This window comes from Siphateles boraxobius, unplaced genomic scaffold, assembly GCF_051911475.1.
Source record: "Siphateles boraxobius isolate OS27281-9 unplaced genomic scaffold, OSU_SipBor_1 119, whole genome shotgun sequence".
In the NCBI taxonomy this organism is placed as follows: domain Eukaryota; kingdom Metazoa; phylum Chordata; class Actinopteri; order Cypriniformes; family Leuciscidae; genus Siphateles; species Siphateles boraxobius.
In genome coordinates, this window is record NW_027508721.1 from 763737 (window position 1) to 776461 (window position 12725).

The 12725-nt window shown below is 42.7% G+C and overlaps 1 protein-coding gene across 13 annotated transcripts in view; it reads right to left on the bottom strand.

Moving 5' to 3' along the window:
* Positions 1 to 343: 343 nt before the first annotated feature.
* slit2 (slit homolog 2 (Drosophila)) overlaps positions 344 to 12725 on the bottom strand; it is an 83999-nt gene continuing 71617 nt past the window's right edge. For 8 of the 13 annotated variants that reach the window (XM_077203308.1, XM_077203333.1, XM_077203343.1 and 5 more), the window contains 7 exons: positions 11888 to 12025; positions 11551 to 11791; positions 11306 to 11436; positions 4046 to 4200; positions 3630 to 3918; positions 3332 to 3540; positions 344 to 1882 (listed from right to left, as the gene is read on the bottom strand). In XM_077203308.1, the coding sequence (XP_077059423.1) occupies positions 1638 to 1882; positions 3332 to 3540; positions 3630 to 3918; positions 4046 to 4200; positions 11306 to 11436; positions 11551 to 11791; positions 11888 to 12025 (1408 nt within the window). In that variant the 3' untranslated portion in view covers positions 344 to 1637. Of the gene's footprint in view, positions 1883 to 2147; positions 2189 to 3331; positions 3541 to 3629; positions 3919 to 4045; positions 4201 to 11305; positions 11437 to 11550; positions 11792 to 11887; positions 12026 to 12725 lie in introns of all 13 variants that reach the window. The other 5 variants (XM_077203397.1, XM_077203388.1, XM_077203376.1 and 2 more) reach the window with 1 other exon arrangement.

A 12725-nucleotide genomic window follows, 5' to 3' on the forward strand; every position in this document is an offset into this window, starting at 1 on the left:
ACAATTTGAGCAGTTTATCCAAGATGCTTTGGTGGAAGATTTACATGAATGTTCAAAACACATGGTGTGCCAAATAACACCGGCTGAGGGAGCAGCTGCAAGGAAAATGCAGTAATGAGTGAACTATATCGCCACCTGCTGGAAACATTGCGATTTTTTTTTTTTTTTTTAAATGATGTGCTGAAAATCACGACCACAATGGCCTGTGCATCATTTATCTTATAAGTGTGGTGCAAACATTTATTGTATAAATTGAAATTGATATTAAGGAGCCAGACTGAATAACCAGATGAACGTGTTGTGGATGTGTGGCTACGCAAGCGTTACATACAGAGAAACAAGCTTGAAGAGGGAGGGGACATCTTTATTCATTGATCAGTAAAACAATTTGCTCAATGAATGAGCAACGTCCTCTACAATAAACATCAGCATCATCATCATCCAAAGTCTACAATACCAATTTAGCAGCAACATGTTAACATGGGGGAAACAGAGTGGTAACAAAGTAGTATCATTTAGAAAAAGTCACAGTTTTTCTTTCTATCTGTATCATTAAAAAGGATTCGCAAGGAGGATATTTTCAAAAGAGGTTTATTGACGGCTATGGACGCTACTGTTATTTTTTTGAACTATGGCATGTGCTCTATACTGAATACATGGGGAGATTTTAACTATACATTTAAACTCTAATATAAAGCACGTCTGTGTCACCATACAAATTTTTAGGAGATTCGACAAAAATATACAATGTTTTCACTTCACATTTGAAGATTTATAACACCACTAGGTTTTTTTTTTCTCTTTTTTTATGGTAAATACAACAGTCCCATTGGTCAAACCAACCAAATGAAGGAGACACAACGTTAGTTATTCTACTCAGTAAGCTATGAGTGATTTAAATTGGTAAGAGGAATATAAATTAATATATATTAAGAAATTCCAACTGTAACTCCAGGGAAGCAAAGGGCTATACCGAGTATAAGTAATGTGACAGTATTTTTGATACAATAAATACACATGGTTTATAATGTGGCAGAAGAGAGCGTGTGTGTGTGTGTGTGTGTGTGTGTGTGTGTGCGCGCATGCTGGAAGAGATCATCTGTGTACACTTCGTGGGTTAGGGGTGTGTGTGTATAGAAGCAGCTATGATAGTGTGTTTTATGTGGTCAACTTTAAGGAAGTAGGAGGAGTGACCTCCTCTCGCAGCGAATCCCCCTGCTGTCTCCATAGTGATACGTTATCTCACCTTCACAAAGTCCAGGTGAAATGAGTTACGGCAGTCCAGAAAACCGTGTAAAAGAATGGCACAAAGAAAGACACAAAAAAGTGAAACGTGTCGTCAGGGTGTGTTTGCTTTCCATTCTGGTCTGAGGTGATTTTTCCAAACAAAAAAACAAATGTAATCAGAAATGTCACAGTACCTAAAATGATGGCAAAAAAAAAAACTCTAAAATCAATTTTTTGTCTTTTTTTTCCTCCACTTCATAATAAAAAATAGGTTTGTTCTTTATCTTACAGTAATCCATTATCTCCTTAGAAGGAAAAAACATTAGTCCAACACTGACAAAAAAAGGTAAAACAGGGGACTTCAAACAAGGGGGGGGGAGGGGGGGGGGTGTATTTCTTCTTTTTCGTTTTTAGGATGGACATTTTGTGCAGCCACACTTGACGACTTTTTCCACCTCCTGTACAAAAGAGGATCCGTCTGTGCATTGGAAGGTGTATTTCCTGCGTTTGCTGCGGAGAGGGGCGCAACAGGAGGTCCCGTCCCCACAGCTGCCCCGACACTCTAAACGGGAGACCTTCTCTGTGCTTTGGCACGCTGTGTAGCCCTGCTGCGTCTGATAGTGATCTCGGACCCGTTCCCCCCGACACGCCATCTCTACAGAGAGAGAGAGAGAAAAAAAAAAAGATTGAGCTCTATATGGAATATATAGTATATCAATCACCATTTTTTTTTTCATGAAATTTTTACTGGGAAATTGAAAGGTAACTCCTAAGAAAACACAAAATGTGAAATCAGAAAAGGAAGAGGAGAGACGATGGTTGTAGGGGCTGCAGGAATATGGGTGTCTTAAAGCTTGAGGTTTATTAGTGACTCAAGAAAGGAAGAAATTGAAGATTGAACACTAACATGCATCCCTCACCTGGCGGACCTGAGTGGGGTCCACACCGCTTTCAGTAGCAGCTTGAAGGTTACAGGAAGTTTAAAAACGAACGTTAGTAAAAACAACAATAATAGCGTAGGATTAGCTCCTCACAGGGTTAGCATTTCAACAGAAAAATAAACAAGTTTAGAATGAAAGCACAACTTAACAACATACTGGGGAAGAATTAAAGACATTTTTGAAACATGCAAGCACAATTCCAGTACAGGTGAGTACCTGTCTTCATGATAAAAATGAGATCATGCATATGCTGTTTTAAACGTGAACAAAGTGACCACAGGTACAAATTTCTACAGTTTCCAGGTGACATGACTACTAGTGGTGATAAAATACTATGACTTTTGTTTCCTATTGAGAAAAATAAAGAATAGAGGAGGAGGTTATTAGAAGGTTTAGAATACAGAGCACAAGTTGTATGTCCCATTTCAACCATAAATTCCGCAAGTAGCTTAAATGCACAGTAAGGTGCCATTAATTATTTTAAAAAATGCTATAGTCTCTAAATAATATTCAATTTGAAATCCAATTTTAGGATTTTATTATATTACTATACTGACCAACACCACCAAGTCTATAATATAGCCTAATACATATTATTATCAGCTTATATCATCATATTTTCGGCCAATAACCGATAAAGGTGGAGTATTAAAATTCTTTTGTCAATTTAATTTTTTTTTAAAAACACTAAAAACTATAATGGTTGTATCAATATTATTAGATTAATGTTAAGTGAGTAATAGATGACAGCAAAGGTAATAAAAAAATAAAAAAAAGAGTAAATGAGCATGAGCACAATTAAAGATCAAATATCAACCAATACCGATAAATTTAAAAACAGCACAAATAACGTCCGATAACAGATATGGTGGGACTACTAATACAGTGTGCAACCCTAGGCAAGGTTTAGGGAAAATACTTTCCTGTTGCTTGATTTAAAAGTTGACTAAACATTATTTAAAAATGTTTTCTCCTAATTAAAGCCTTTGGCTGTATTGGAGAAAATGAAATCACTTTCAATGTTACTCTTAGTGGACATTTCACTTGGAAACTTCAATTTCTTGTAGCTACGGCAATATTGTTCAAAAACCTACTGTATTGCAATGTCACATTTTTCTCATCAGATCCGGTTTCATTTAAAGGTTGAAACCAGGCCGTCGTACCTCTATCACAGCTTTGCCCTGTGTAGCCGCTGTTGCACTCGCAGTAGGCTTTCCCCAGCCCAGACACGCGACAGCGCCCGTGTTTACATGCTATGTACTGACAGGGACTCAACTGCTCCTCTTCATCACACAATACACCTGCAAAGCCTGGATGACAGCGACAGCTGTACGAGTATGCGTTTATGGGCAAACAGGAACCATGGATACACCTGACACACACACAAAATGACAAAAAAATTAGATGTCCACTCTAATATAATGAAACCAGTGTGTGTGTGTGCATTTTTCGGTCTCTTACTTGTTCCCGTCACATGGGTTGTTGATCTGCTGGTCACACAGAGAGCCAGTCCATTCGGCCTCACACTCACAGCTGAAGGAGGATTGTCCGGTGGCATGGCACTGCCCGTGAGCGCACACACTCCGCTGGCAGGGCTGGCAGCCGGGCACCACCCCCTCCTGCAGCAGGAACTGAGTGAGGTCCTGAAGCTGGTCATTAATGTAGAGGTTTCGTATACAGCCGTGGAAACTAGAGCCGTTCCTCCCGGAGCCCTGACGCAATGAGGCCAATCCAGACTGCTGAGGAATTCCTGAGAAAAGAGGAGCTAATTATTTGATTTTAGATTTTTTTTTCATTGCTGTTAACTAATTCTGGTAAGATCCAGAGTTAGAAAAAAACCTAACCAAGTTTCAAAGTGGCTGCTGTGTTGTACATACCCCCAAGGTAAAGTGGAGCAGGGCTGGGTGCTGGGCTGGGACTGTTGGCAGTGTTGATGGATTTGGGGCTTCCTCCATCAATAGACAGTGACAGAGACTGATCCTTTGCCACCAGCTCCACTACATGAAAACTGCCATCATTTATCGTCTCAACACTAGGGAGAGAGCAAAAGTGAACAGTGAGTGTAATTCCAAAATAATAATTTAAATAGGGGTCAATAATTTAAAAGGGATCATTGTACTATAAAAATATCCTGAGAGTTGCAGAACCTCCAAATTACCTTGTAATTCCAAAAAAGAACTTTTATTGAAACCAAGCTCAAAAAATGACTTGTTTCGGATTTTGTCACATTATTACGTCATAGTGTGACAAAAGGACGCCTCTGCAGAAGATCAACGCCTACTTCTACATCATTACCTCTTTAGCCCTGCCCACCGGTTCACACGTCATGTACTAGTAAATACGAGAGAGACGCAGATACAGTAATACTCAAGCAACAAAATGAGAGAGATGCCTCTGAGGATTACAAGAGTCTTTGAAGTGCCAAGTTGTGGGAAAAAAACTGTCTTTGCATTGCCTTTCTTGTGATCCTAACATTAAGAAAGTGTGGATTAACTTTTCTTTTAAACGAAGGTCCAGTCAGATCGCGTCAGTAAGACATGTCATGTCATTTGTTCGCTTCATTTTACTGTGGATTTGTTTTCAAACAAGACACCGTTCGGTGCAGGCTTTTCAGAAAGGCTGAAAATAAAAGATGATGCAGTGCAGACAAACAAGTCTGAGAGACAGAGTTTTTACCATGTGTCACATGTATCTTTCTCTGATACAGATCGTTTGATATGTACTGAGTATTTATACTGTAGCGCCGCAGTCAAACTCTAAATAGTTGTGATTTGCTGTTCTCTTTCAGTCGATAACGTCGGACGTAGTCGACGTCGACTGAATGGGGATCGCGTCAGAGTGGCAATGTTCTTCGAGTACTATTGAACGAGCCAATGGAATTGGCGTGCGTGATTCGCATCACACACTCCGCCCCTGCGGCGCGGGTATAAATACGGAAGTGGATGCACATACTAGTTGCCTTTCGCTTCAGAGCCGATCGTTTGATGTCTCTGAGAATGCTGTTGTTTACAACGAGCGAGTGTGTCGGTGTTCTTCAGGAAGACTCTCCCAGTGCTGGTGTTCTACAGCGCGAGTGCAGCGGTGATCGCGAGCTTTGAGCTCTCAACCGCTGTTTTAACAGCAACAAATTCTAAATGTTTGTGTGTGTTGACGGCTGGTTAGAGGGCGGAAACGGAGTGCTTCACTGTTTCAGTTCACTGTTCAGTGTTGCCGCGGTCATTCAACTGTGTGCTCCGGCATTGGTGACGGTCCTATTTTCGGAAAGAGCAATACGGGTGTGTTTGCGTCTTTTTCAAGATGTCATTCCACCTGCGCGTTTCTGGATGCGGTCGTTCCCTTTTCCTCTCTGACGGTCACAATTGTTGCATCATATGTTTGAGCTATGTATTTATATGTATATAAATATGTATATGTATATATATATATATTTATATGTTCGGCATGCTGAGGCAGCTTTTGTGGACAGCTCATGTTCTCATTGCGGGAATATGACTGTCGCGGTGTTGAGATCAAGACTTGCCTTCGTCCGTGAAGCGCGAGTCCCCGGTCGCAGTAGAGATGCCCAGCCCGCTCCAGGCGCTGCCAAGCCAGGTGGCAAGCAACAGTGAAAACATTCCGGAGCAGGTCGCCTAGGGATGGATGAGATACTCTTGGAGTTGGCATGATCACTCCCTCCCCCCGGGTGAGGGCCGGGTGGAGTCTTTGTTTGTGTGTGTGTGTCTCTTCCACCGCTGGCTCCCCCCCCCCAAAAAAAAAAAAAAAAGCGGAGCAAGCGGTACCCACACTTCAAAGAGAGAGCAAATTCATCTGTTCCTGGGGCCAGTCTGGCGGGTGTGACCCTGTATAGCCTTACACCCCTCAGCTCCACCTTGGTCGCCAGCAGGCAGCTTGGTGCGTTCGAGGACCCGGTCATCCACCTTCTCACGCGCCCCCTGCCGCTAGTGGAGACAGGTAAGTGTTGCACAGCACACTAACACCACTCTCTCTACTTTGCTGCCCCACCTCAGGCTCGGCTATCCCACTCAAGTCAGTGATATTCATCACACCTAGTGTTGAGCAGTGCTCCTGACTTGTGCGTGCTTATCTTATCCTGCTGGCAAAGGATTTGATTTAGCCACTCTTCCAGCCGGTATGAAGGCCAGTTGTAAACTCGTTCTTCGTGCTACTAGGTGGTGGGTCGTGACCATCTTGTCCCAAGATTGGTCTGCAGCTCCGACCTGAAAGACATGTGCTTCAGATCTCTACCTTCCGCGCCACAGGGCATCCTGTGTGTTGCGTGTGAGGGTTGAAGTATCAGTACAGAGTCCTTCCCTTCGAGTGCTCCAGAGCCCGATGGGTCTTCAGGTCAACTGGGAGAGAGTAATCTCGCCCACGGGCTGAGTATCTCTTTTTTCAGTTTTGGAGATGGACTCGGTCTAATGTGTCTCTACAATGAGAGTGTGTTCAGCTGGTGTTTGAAGTTAGAAAGGGTCCCACTGAAAGAACTTTCAGAGGCTCCTGGGGCATATGGTAGATGCAGCCATTGGCTTTCCTCCATATATGACCGCTTCAGCGCTAGCTTCATGACCGAGTCCCGAGGTGACCGTGGCAGAGCAGCTCACCCTGTGTGACTATAGTCATGTATAAAGGGTGTGTTTTAACGGGGGCCTGGGCGACCCTCGACTACACGGGCATTCATGCTTCGAGTTGTTAGACATTGCGACCGTTGCGCAAGCTTCCCTTGCATGTCAACTCACCCGCCACCTCCTCCTTGGAGTCAGAAGCTTCTGAAGATGCTTTGTTCCACTCTTCCCGCTTTACTCAATCGTGCCGCCAACGAGCCTCATGACAGTTACAGCCAGGGTGAGTGGAGTCTCCATCCCCTGGGGCCTAGCTGAGTCATGACCACTCCGGGGCCGCTCAGTTGCCTCTCCGGTTTCGTCTCCCTGCCAGTTATTTCTGTCCAAGCGGACAACCCTTGGACAGACACTGGCTCTCAGCTGCCCCCAGCCTCCTAAAAGCGACTACGTGGTGGTCGCTTGGCGCCTGCTCAAGTCAGTGAATTCATCACACTTCATGTTGAGCAGAAATGCTCCTGAAAATCAGTGAAGTTCCTCGCACTCAGGTGTTGAGCAGCAATGCTCCTGTAGCTCAGTGAATTCATCGCACTCAGGGGTTGAGCAGCAGTGCTCCTGAAGCTCAGTGAATTCTTTCACACCCAGTGTTGAGCAGAAATGCTCCTGTAGCTCAGTGAAGTTCTTCGCACTCAAGTTTTGAGCAGACATGCTCCTGTAACTCAGTGAATTTATCACACGCAAGTGTTGAGCAGCAATGCTCCTGTAGCTCAGTGAAGTTCTTCGCACTCAAGTTTTGAGCAGACATGCTCCTGTAACTCAGTGAATTTATGACACGCAAGTGTTGAGAAGAAATGCTCCTGAAGTTCAGTGAATTTATCACACAAGTGCATAGGAGAAATGCTCCTGAAGCTCAGTGATCTTCACATGTTGTGTTGAGCAGTGCTCTTGTCTTTTTGCGCCCGTCGCTTTCACCTATGGTGCCAAGTCAGGAGGGAGCAGGTCTTCATAGTTGCGCCTTATTGGCCCAACCAGACCTGGTTCCCATCAACAGCCTTCCTGACTTCCCCTGAACACTTTTTCAGGGACGGGGCACGATGGCACCCATGTTCTAACCCTGGAGATTCCAGGTGGTATTACGTCTGAACGCAGAGTTTTAGGTGGCTATCACAGGGACATGTGATAGATACCATCACTTCTGCGAGCACCCTCTAGAAATGGGTAGCGTGCTAACGCCTTTAGAAGTGGAACCTAGTCGTTGAGTGCATCTTCTCTCCAGAGGAGATCCTGAAAGCTTTCGGTCATTTCAGTGCTCTCTTTCCTGCAAGATGGGTTGGAGTAGGCTGTTTTCCTTCACCCTCAAAATTATGTTGCCTCGGTGTTTAAACAACGCTCATCGTGATGTAGAAGTATGGAGAGGCACGTCCTAATCGTCAGGTTCCTGAGGAGCAAGGTAATGTAAATCCTTGCGTCCCTCTTTATCCTCTTGGGCCTTATCTCTGGTGTAACTGCACTGCAGAGACCACCCCTGAACCACTGCAGGCAGTGAGTTAAAAATTCTGTTATATCAGTTCTCCTGCTCGCATGGTCTCTACTACAGGGTAGGGACTTGCTCGCTTTCAATCAACGTATTGTGCCTGGAGTTCGGGCCGGCTAACTCTCACAAGCTGAGACCCCGGCTTGGATTGTGCCCAAGGTTCCTACGTCTCCCGTAATAGGAGCAGGTGGTGAGCTTGCAAGCTCCAGTTGAGTTCCCTTAAATCTGAACCCTGTCAAGTTCCTTCACACCCCTCCGACGTCGGACGTGCGGAACGGCTGGTGTTAGGCCTACCACTTGTAAGCAGTGTGGAACCTGTGTTAGGCTGGGTCCATATGTTGCGGTCCCTACGGCGACCCCATATATGTGTATTCTTCCACGATACGGCTCCCTACTGTCGAGCCTGTGTCTTCCCTCGGCAGAGGCTCTCTGCCGTCACTGTCCAGTGAGTCTCCCCCCGTCTTAGGTTGGAGCCACCCCAGTGACATTCCATGTCGTACTGCCCGGTCATCCGCCCAGTTCATATGCGTATTTTCCACTTACCTCCCCTTGGGTAGGATGTGGCTTCTGCAGCATCCCTTCCTTCCAATGTACGGGAACGCTTTCCCAGTGGTCCTGTAGGAACAGCAGTGACTTCCCTGGCCTAAGCCTTGTCCTTCCCCGCCTTAAAATTGCGGCGGCATCAGGAGGCTTTTGTCTAGACACTGGAAGGTGGCAGCTTTAGTGGCGTTTTCAAAGGGGCACAATCCAAGCCGAATGGGCGTTATCCCCATTCAGTCGACGTTGACTATGTCCGACGTTATCGACTGAAAGGGAACGTCCTGGTTGCGTATGCAACCCACCGTTCCCTGAAGGAGGGAACGGAGGACGTAGTCCCCTTCCCACTTCCGCTGGACCACCGCTGACTCCGGGTTACGCTCGGCTCCTCAGCAAAAAAGCTACTAGTGCGTGCATCCACTTCAATATTTATACCCGCGCTGCGGGGGCGGAGTGTGTGATGCGAATCACGCACGCCAATTCCATTGGCTCGTTCAATAGTACTCGAAGAACATTGGCTCTCTGACACGATCCCCATTCAGTTGACGTCGACTACGTCCTACGTTCCCTCCTTCAGGGAACCTTCATACGCAACCAGGACGTTCTATCCTTTGCTTAGAGAACAATGCCTTTGCTTTTGTTTTTGTTTTGATCTAAGCCGCTGTAATCCTAAATAAAAGCTTCGGTGAGCGAGATCTGTTTCTTCTGTTTTGTCATCAATAAGAAATTACAACATGTTTTCACACCACACCAAATGACAATGTATATGTTTAAAACGTAATCGAAAAAAGGATGAACGATGAATAGCAAATAAGAATGACAGTGCGGCAGACAATGTTTTGTTTACATGAAACAACTTAAGTTATCCTTTGTCAATTATAACTGTGGTAACTCCATGTATTAAAAATTTATTTGCCACAATCAAGACTTATAAAGCATATGTAATACGTATCAATGTAACCAGATATTTAAAAAAATCAGAATTTGTCAAAACAAATTCAAACGTGTAATTTTGGTGGGGATGTTTAAAATTATTTTAACATGCAAAACTGTTACCCAATCATAGCAGTGGCCATTTATTCCAAGTCTTAAATGCGTCACACCCATCAAAACAAAGTGTTGGAAAGAGAGGGTCAGAAACAGGATTACTTCAGGATTACAGAAAGTAGTTACTTCTAAATCTTTTTTGATGTAAAAATCTTGATAACATTATAAGTGGACCTCAGAGAACATTTAAAAATGTAAAAATAAAAAGGCAGTTGATGACCCCTTTAAATTGATTAGACTTAATAAAAAAAAATTCTTCAGAAGAAAGATTTTTCCTCATTACTGTTGAGAAAAAAAAACAAGCTTTTAAGGGTTTGCTTCTACCAGAGATCTTCAAAAGAAGCCTGTGACCCTTTGCCAACTACTTTTTGATCTCAGTCTAATTTCAGTTAATAATTAAAATAACCTTACCCAAAGCTAAAGTAGAGTATAAAACGGCAGTTGCGATATTCTTTTCTTTCTTATTGTGATTTGTGACATATCCTTGAAATGGCTTCTTGAACAAGAAAAAACGGGACTTGATTTTGTCCATTGGGAATTGATTGGATCGTTGAATTGTTATGGTTTGTTAATGCTGTGATCTCATGTGAGTGACATGTGCTAGTAAACATGTCACCAGAGAAGAGAAGATTAACATGAATTAAAAAAAAATGTTCACGGATAAATTATTTATAATAAATGCTGCAATATTCAAAAAAATTCGATATTATGGTGACTTTAATATTTAATTATTGCTCCCACATTAAAAATGTATAAAGTAACATTTAATTCTAATGTACTAGTATATAATTCTGAAAATAATGATTATTTTAATGGCTTTGAAACAAAACCATGTAAATACAATAATATGGAAATATGCATATTACTACCGGCTAAAATGTAACCCTGAATTTGATACCATATGTAATGGGGGTCCTGCTTTACCCCTCTATCATTATGATATTCTTTGCCTGAAAGAAGGTGTAAGACCCCTGGCTGAACATTCTCTTAGTTTCTCTCTAGAGAGAGAGAGGGAGAGAACGCGTCACATGATCCTTCAGAAATCCTTCTAATAGGCTGATTTGGTGCACAGAAACATTTCTTATTATTATCAATGGTGAAAATAATTGTGCTGCTTAATATTTTTGTAGAAACTGTGATACATTAGTTTCAGAAATCAATGGTGAATGGAAAGAAATAGAAAACTATTGAAAAAGAAATCTTATGTAACATTATAATTGTTTATCACTTTTTATAAATGCAAGGCATCCTTGCTAAATAAAGAGTAAAATGTCTTTAAAAAATGACTGATCCCAAACTTTTGAATGGTATATGGAGTCTGGAGTAAATAAAATGAGATGTATTGATAGATGATTGTCCTGGTCTTGATTTAGCATATTGTAAAATGTATAGTTCCAACTCTAAATTCTGAGTGAATGAGCTGCTTTAAAATGCCTACAGTGTCTACTAAATCGTGTGTGTACCTGTAAATGGCAGATGGAGGATATGATCCAGAATCATAACTGACTCTCAGTCTGCCTCTGTAGAGCTCCACAGCGATGTGTTCATTATCTCCTTTATAGAGCAACACCCCATTATCCTCATCTGTGGCGATCTATTACACGCATACAGACCACATGAGTGTGTTTATGCATTTTTGATGAAGAATTAACAATCTCTCACTCACACTCAAACACACAAGCAGAATGATCTTTTTTATGACATGTACCTGTAGTGATATATTGGCCTGTTCTGTAATGAGGTTGGAGGGGATCTGCAGGAACGATTCTCTATTTATGAAGTTGACACTGACCAGCCTCTCACAGTGCACGCCCTGGTAACCATGGAGACACTGACACACAGGATCTGTGTCCTTGACAACACACTGTGCACCGTTGGCACAGTCATAGTGGTCACACGGACTTGTTCTCGGCAGGACCATTGGAGGAGAGAACTCGCAGAAGAGCCCACTGCGCGCGCGCACACACACACACACACACACACACACACAGTGAGACACGTATTCCATATGGTGATCTCTGATGATCTAGTGTGTTCATGCTCACCTGTATCCTTCTGGGCACACACACGTGTAGCCATTCACAGCATCAATACACTGAGCCCCGTTTTTACACTTATTATCTACACAATCGTCAAAATCCACCTCACAGTGCTCCCCGGTGTAACCTGGAGTACACTCGCACCTACACAAACACACACACAAAAAAACGTCATCACATTTAACATTTAAAACTCACATCTTCATCTTTAACTCCAATCATTTCAGGGCTACAGATTCACATTCAATATAAATATACCATAGTTATGCCAAAATACCATGTTACAAGTATTGTTACCACGGTAAATCCATGATAAATGTTGGTGATTTGTGGATTGGAAAGATTTCTAACTTGTTCGTTCAGGGCATCAAAGTGTTTCTCCTGTTCTCCATGTTAATGCTGTTGAGAATGTCAACGCTGTTTCATCAGGCTTTAAACTAGTTTAAATCAAAATTCTTTACTGAATTCGTCATTAATTCTGAGGCGAATTCAAACACTTCTTACTGAAATCAGCGCTGTTAAGCCATAGTTTTTTTTTATTAACCACACATACAGTAGTTACTTTTTACTATAGTAACGAGGAGCCTGTGGTTTCCATGGCAAATTTTAATAAGATTAAAATCCTAACTCAGTCGCAATGTCAGAATATTTACATTTTGCCCTAACCCTTAATGAGAGTAAATTTGCATCTGCATCTGCATCCCAACCCAAGCATTTCCCAGAGACTAGAAAAATAAATAAATGAGGGTCTTTAGCATAGAAAAGTTTGAGCCCCTTCGCTAGCTTTTAGATGCCTCAAAGCAAATAGCTGTGGACTAAAAGCCACAAAACTTTACTTTAATTG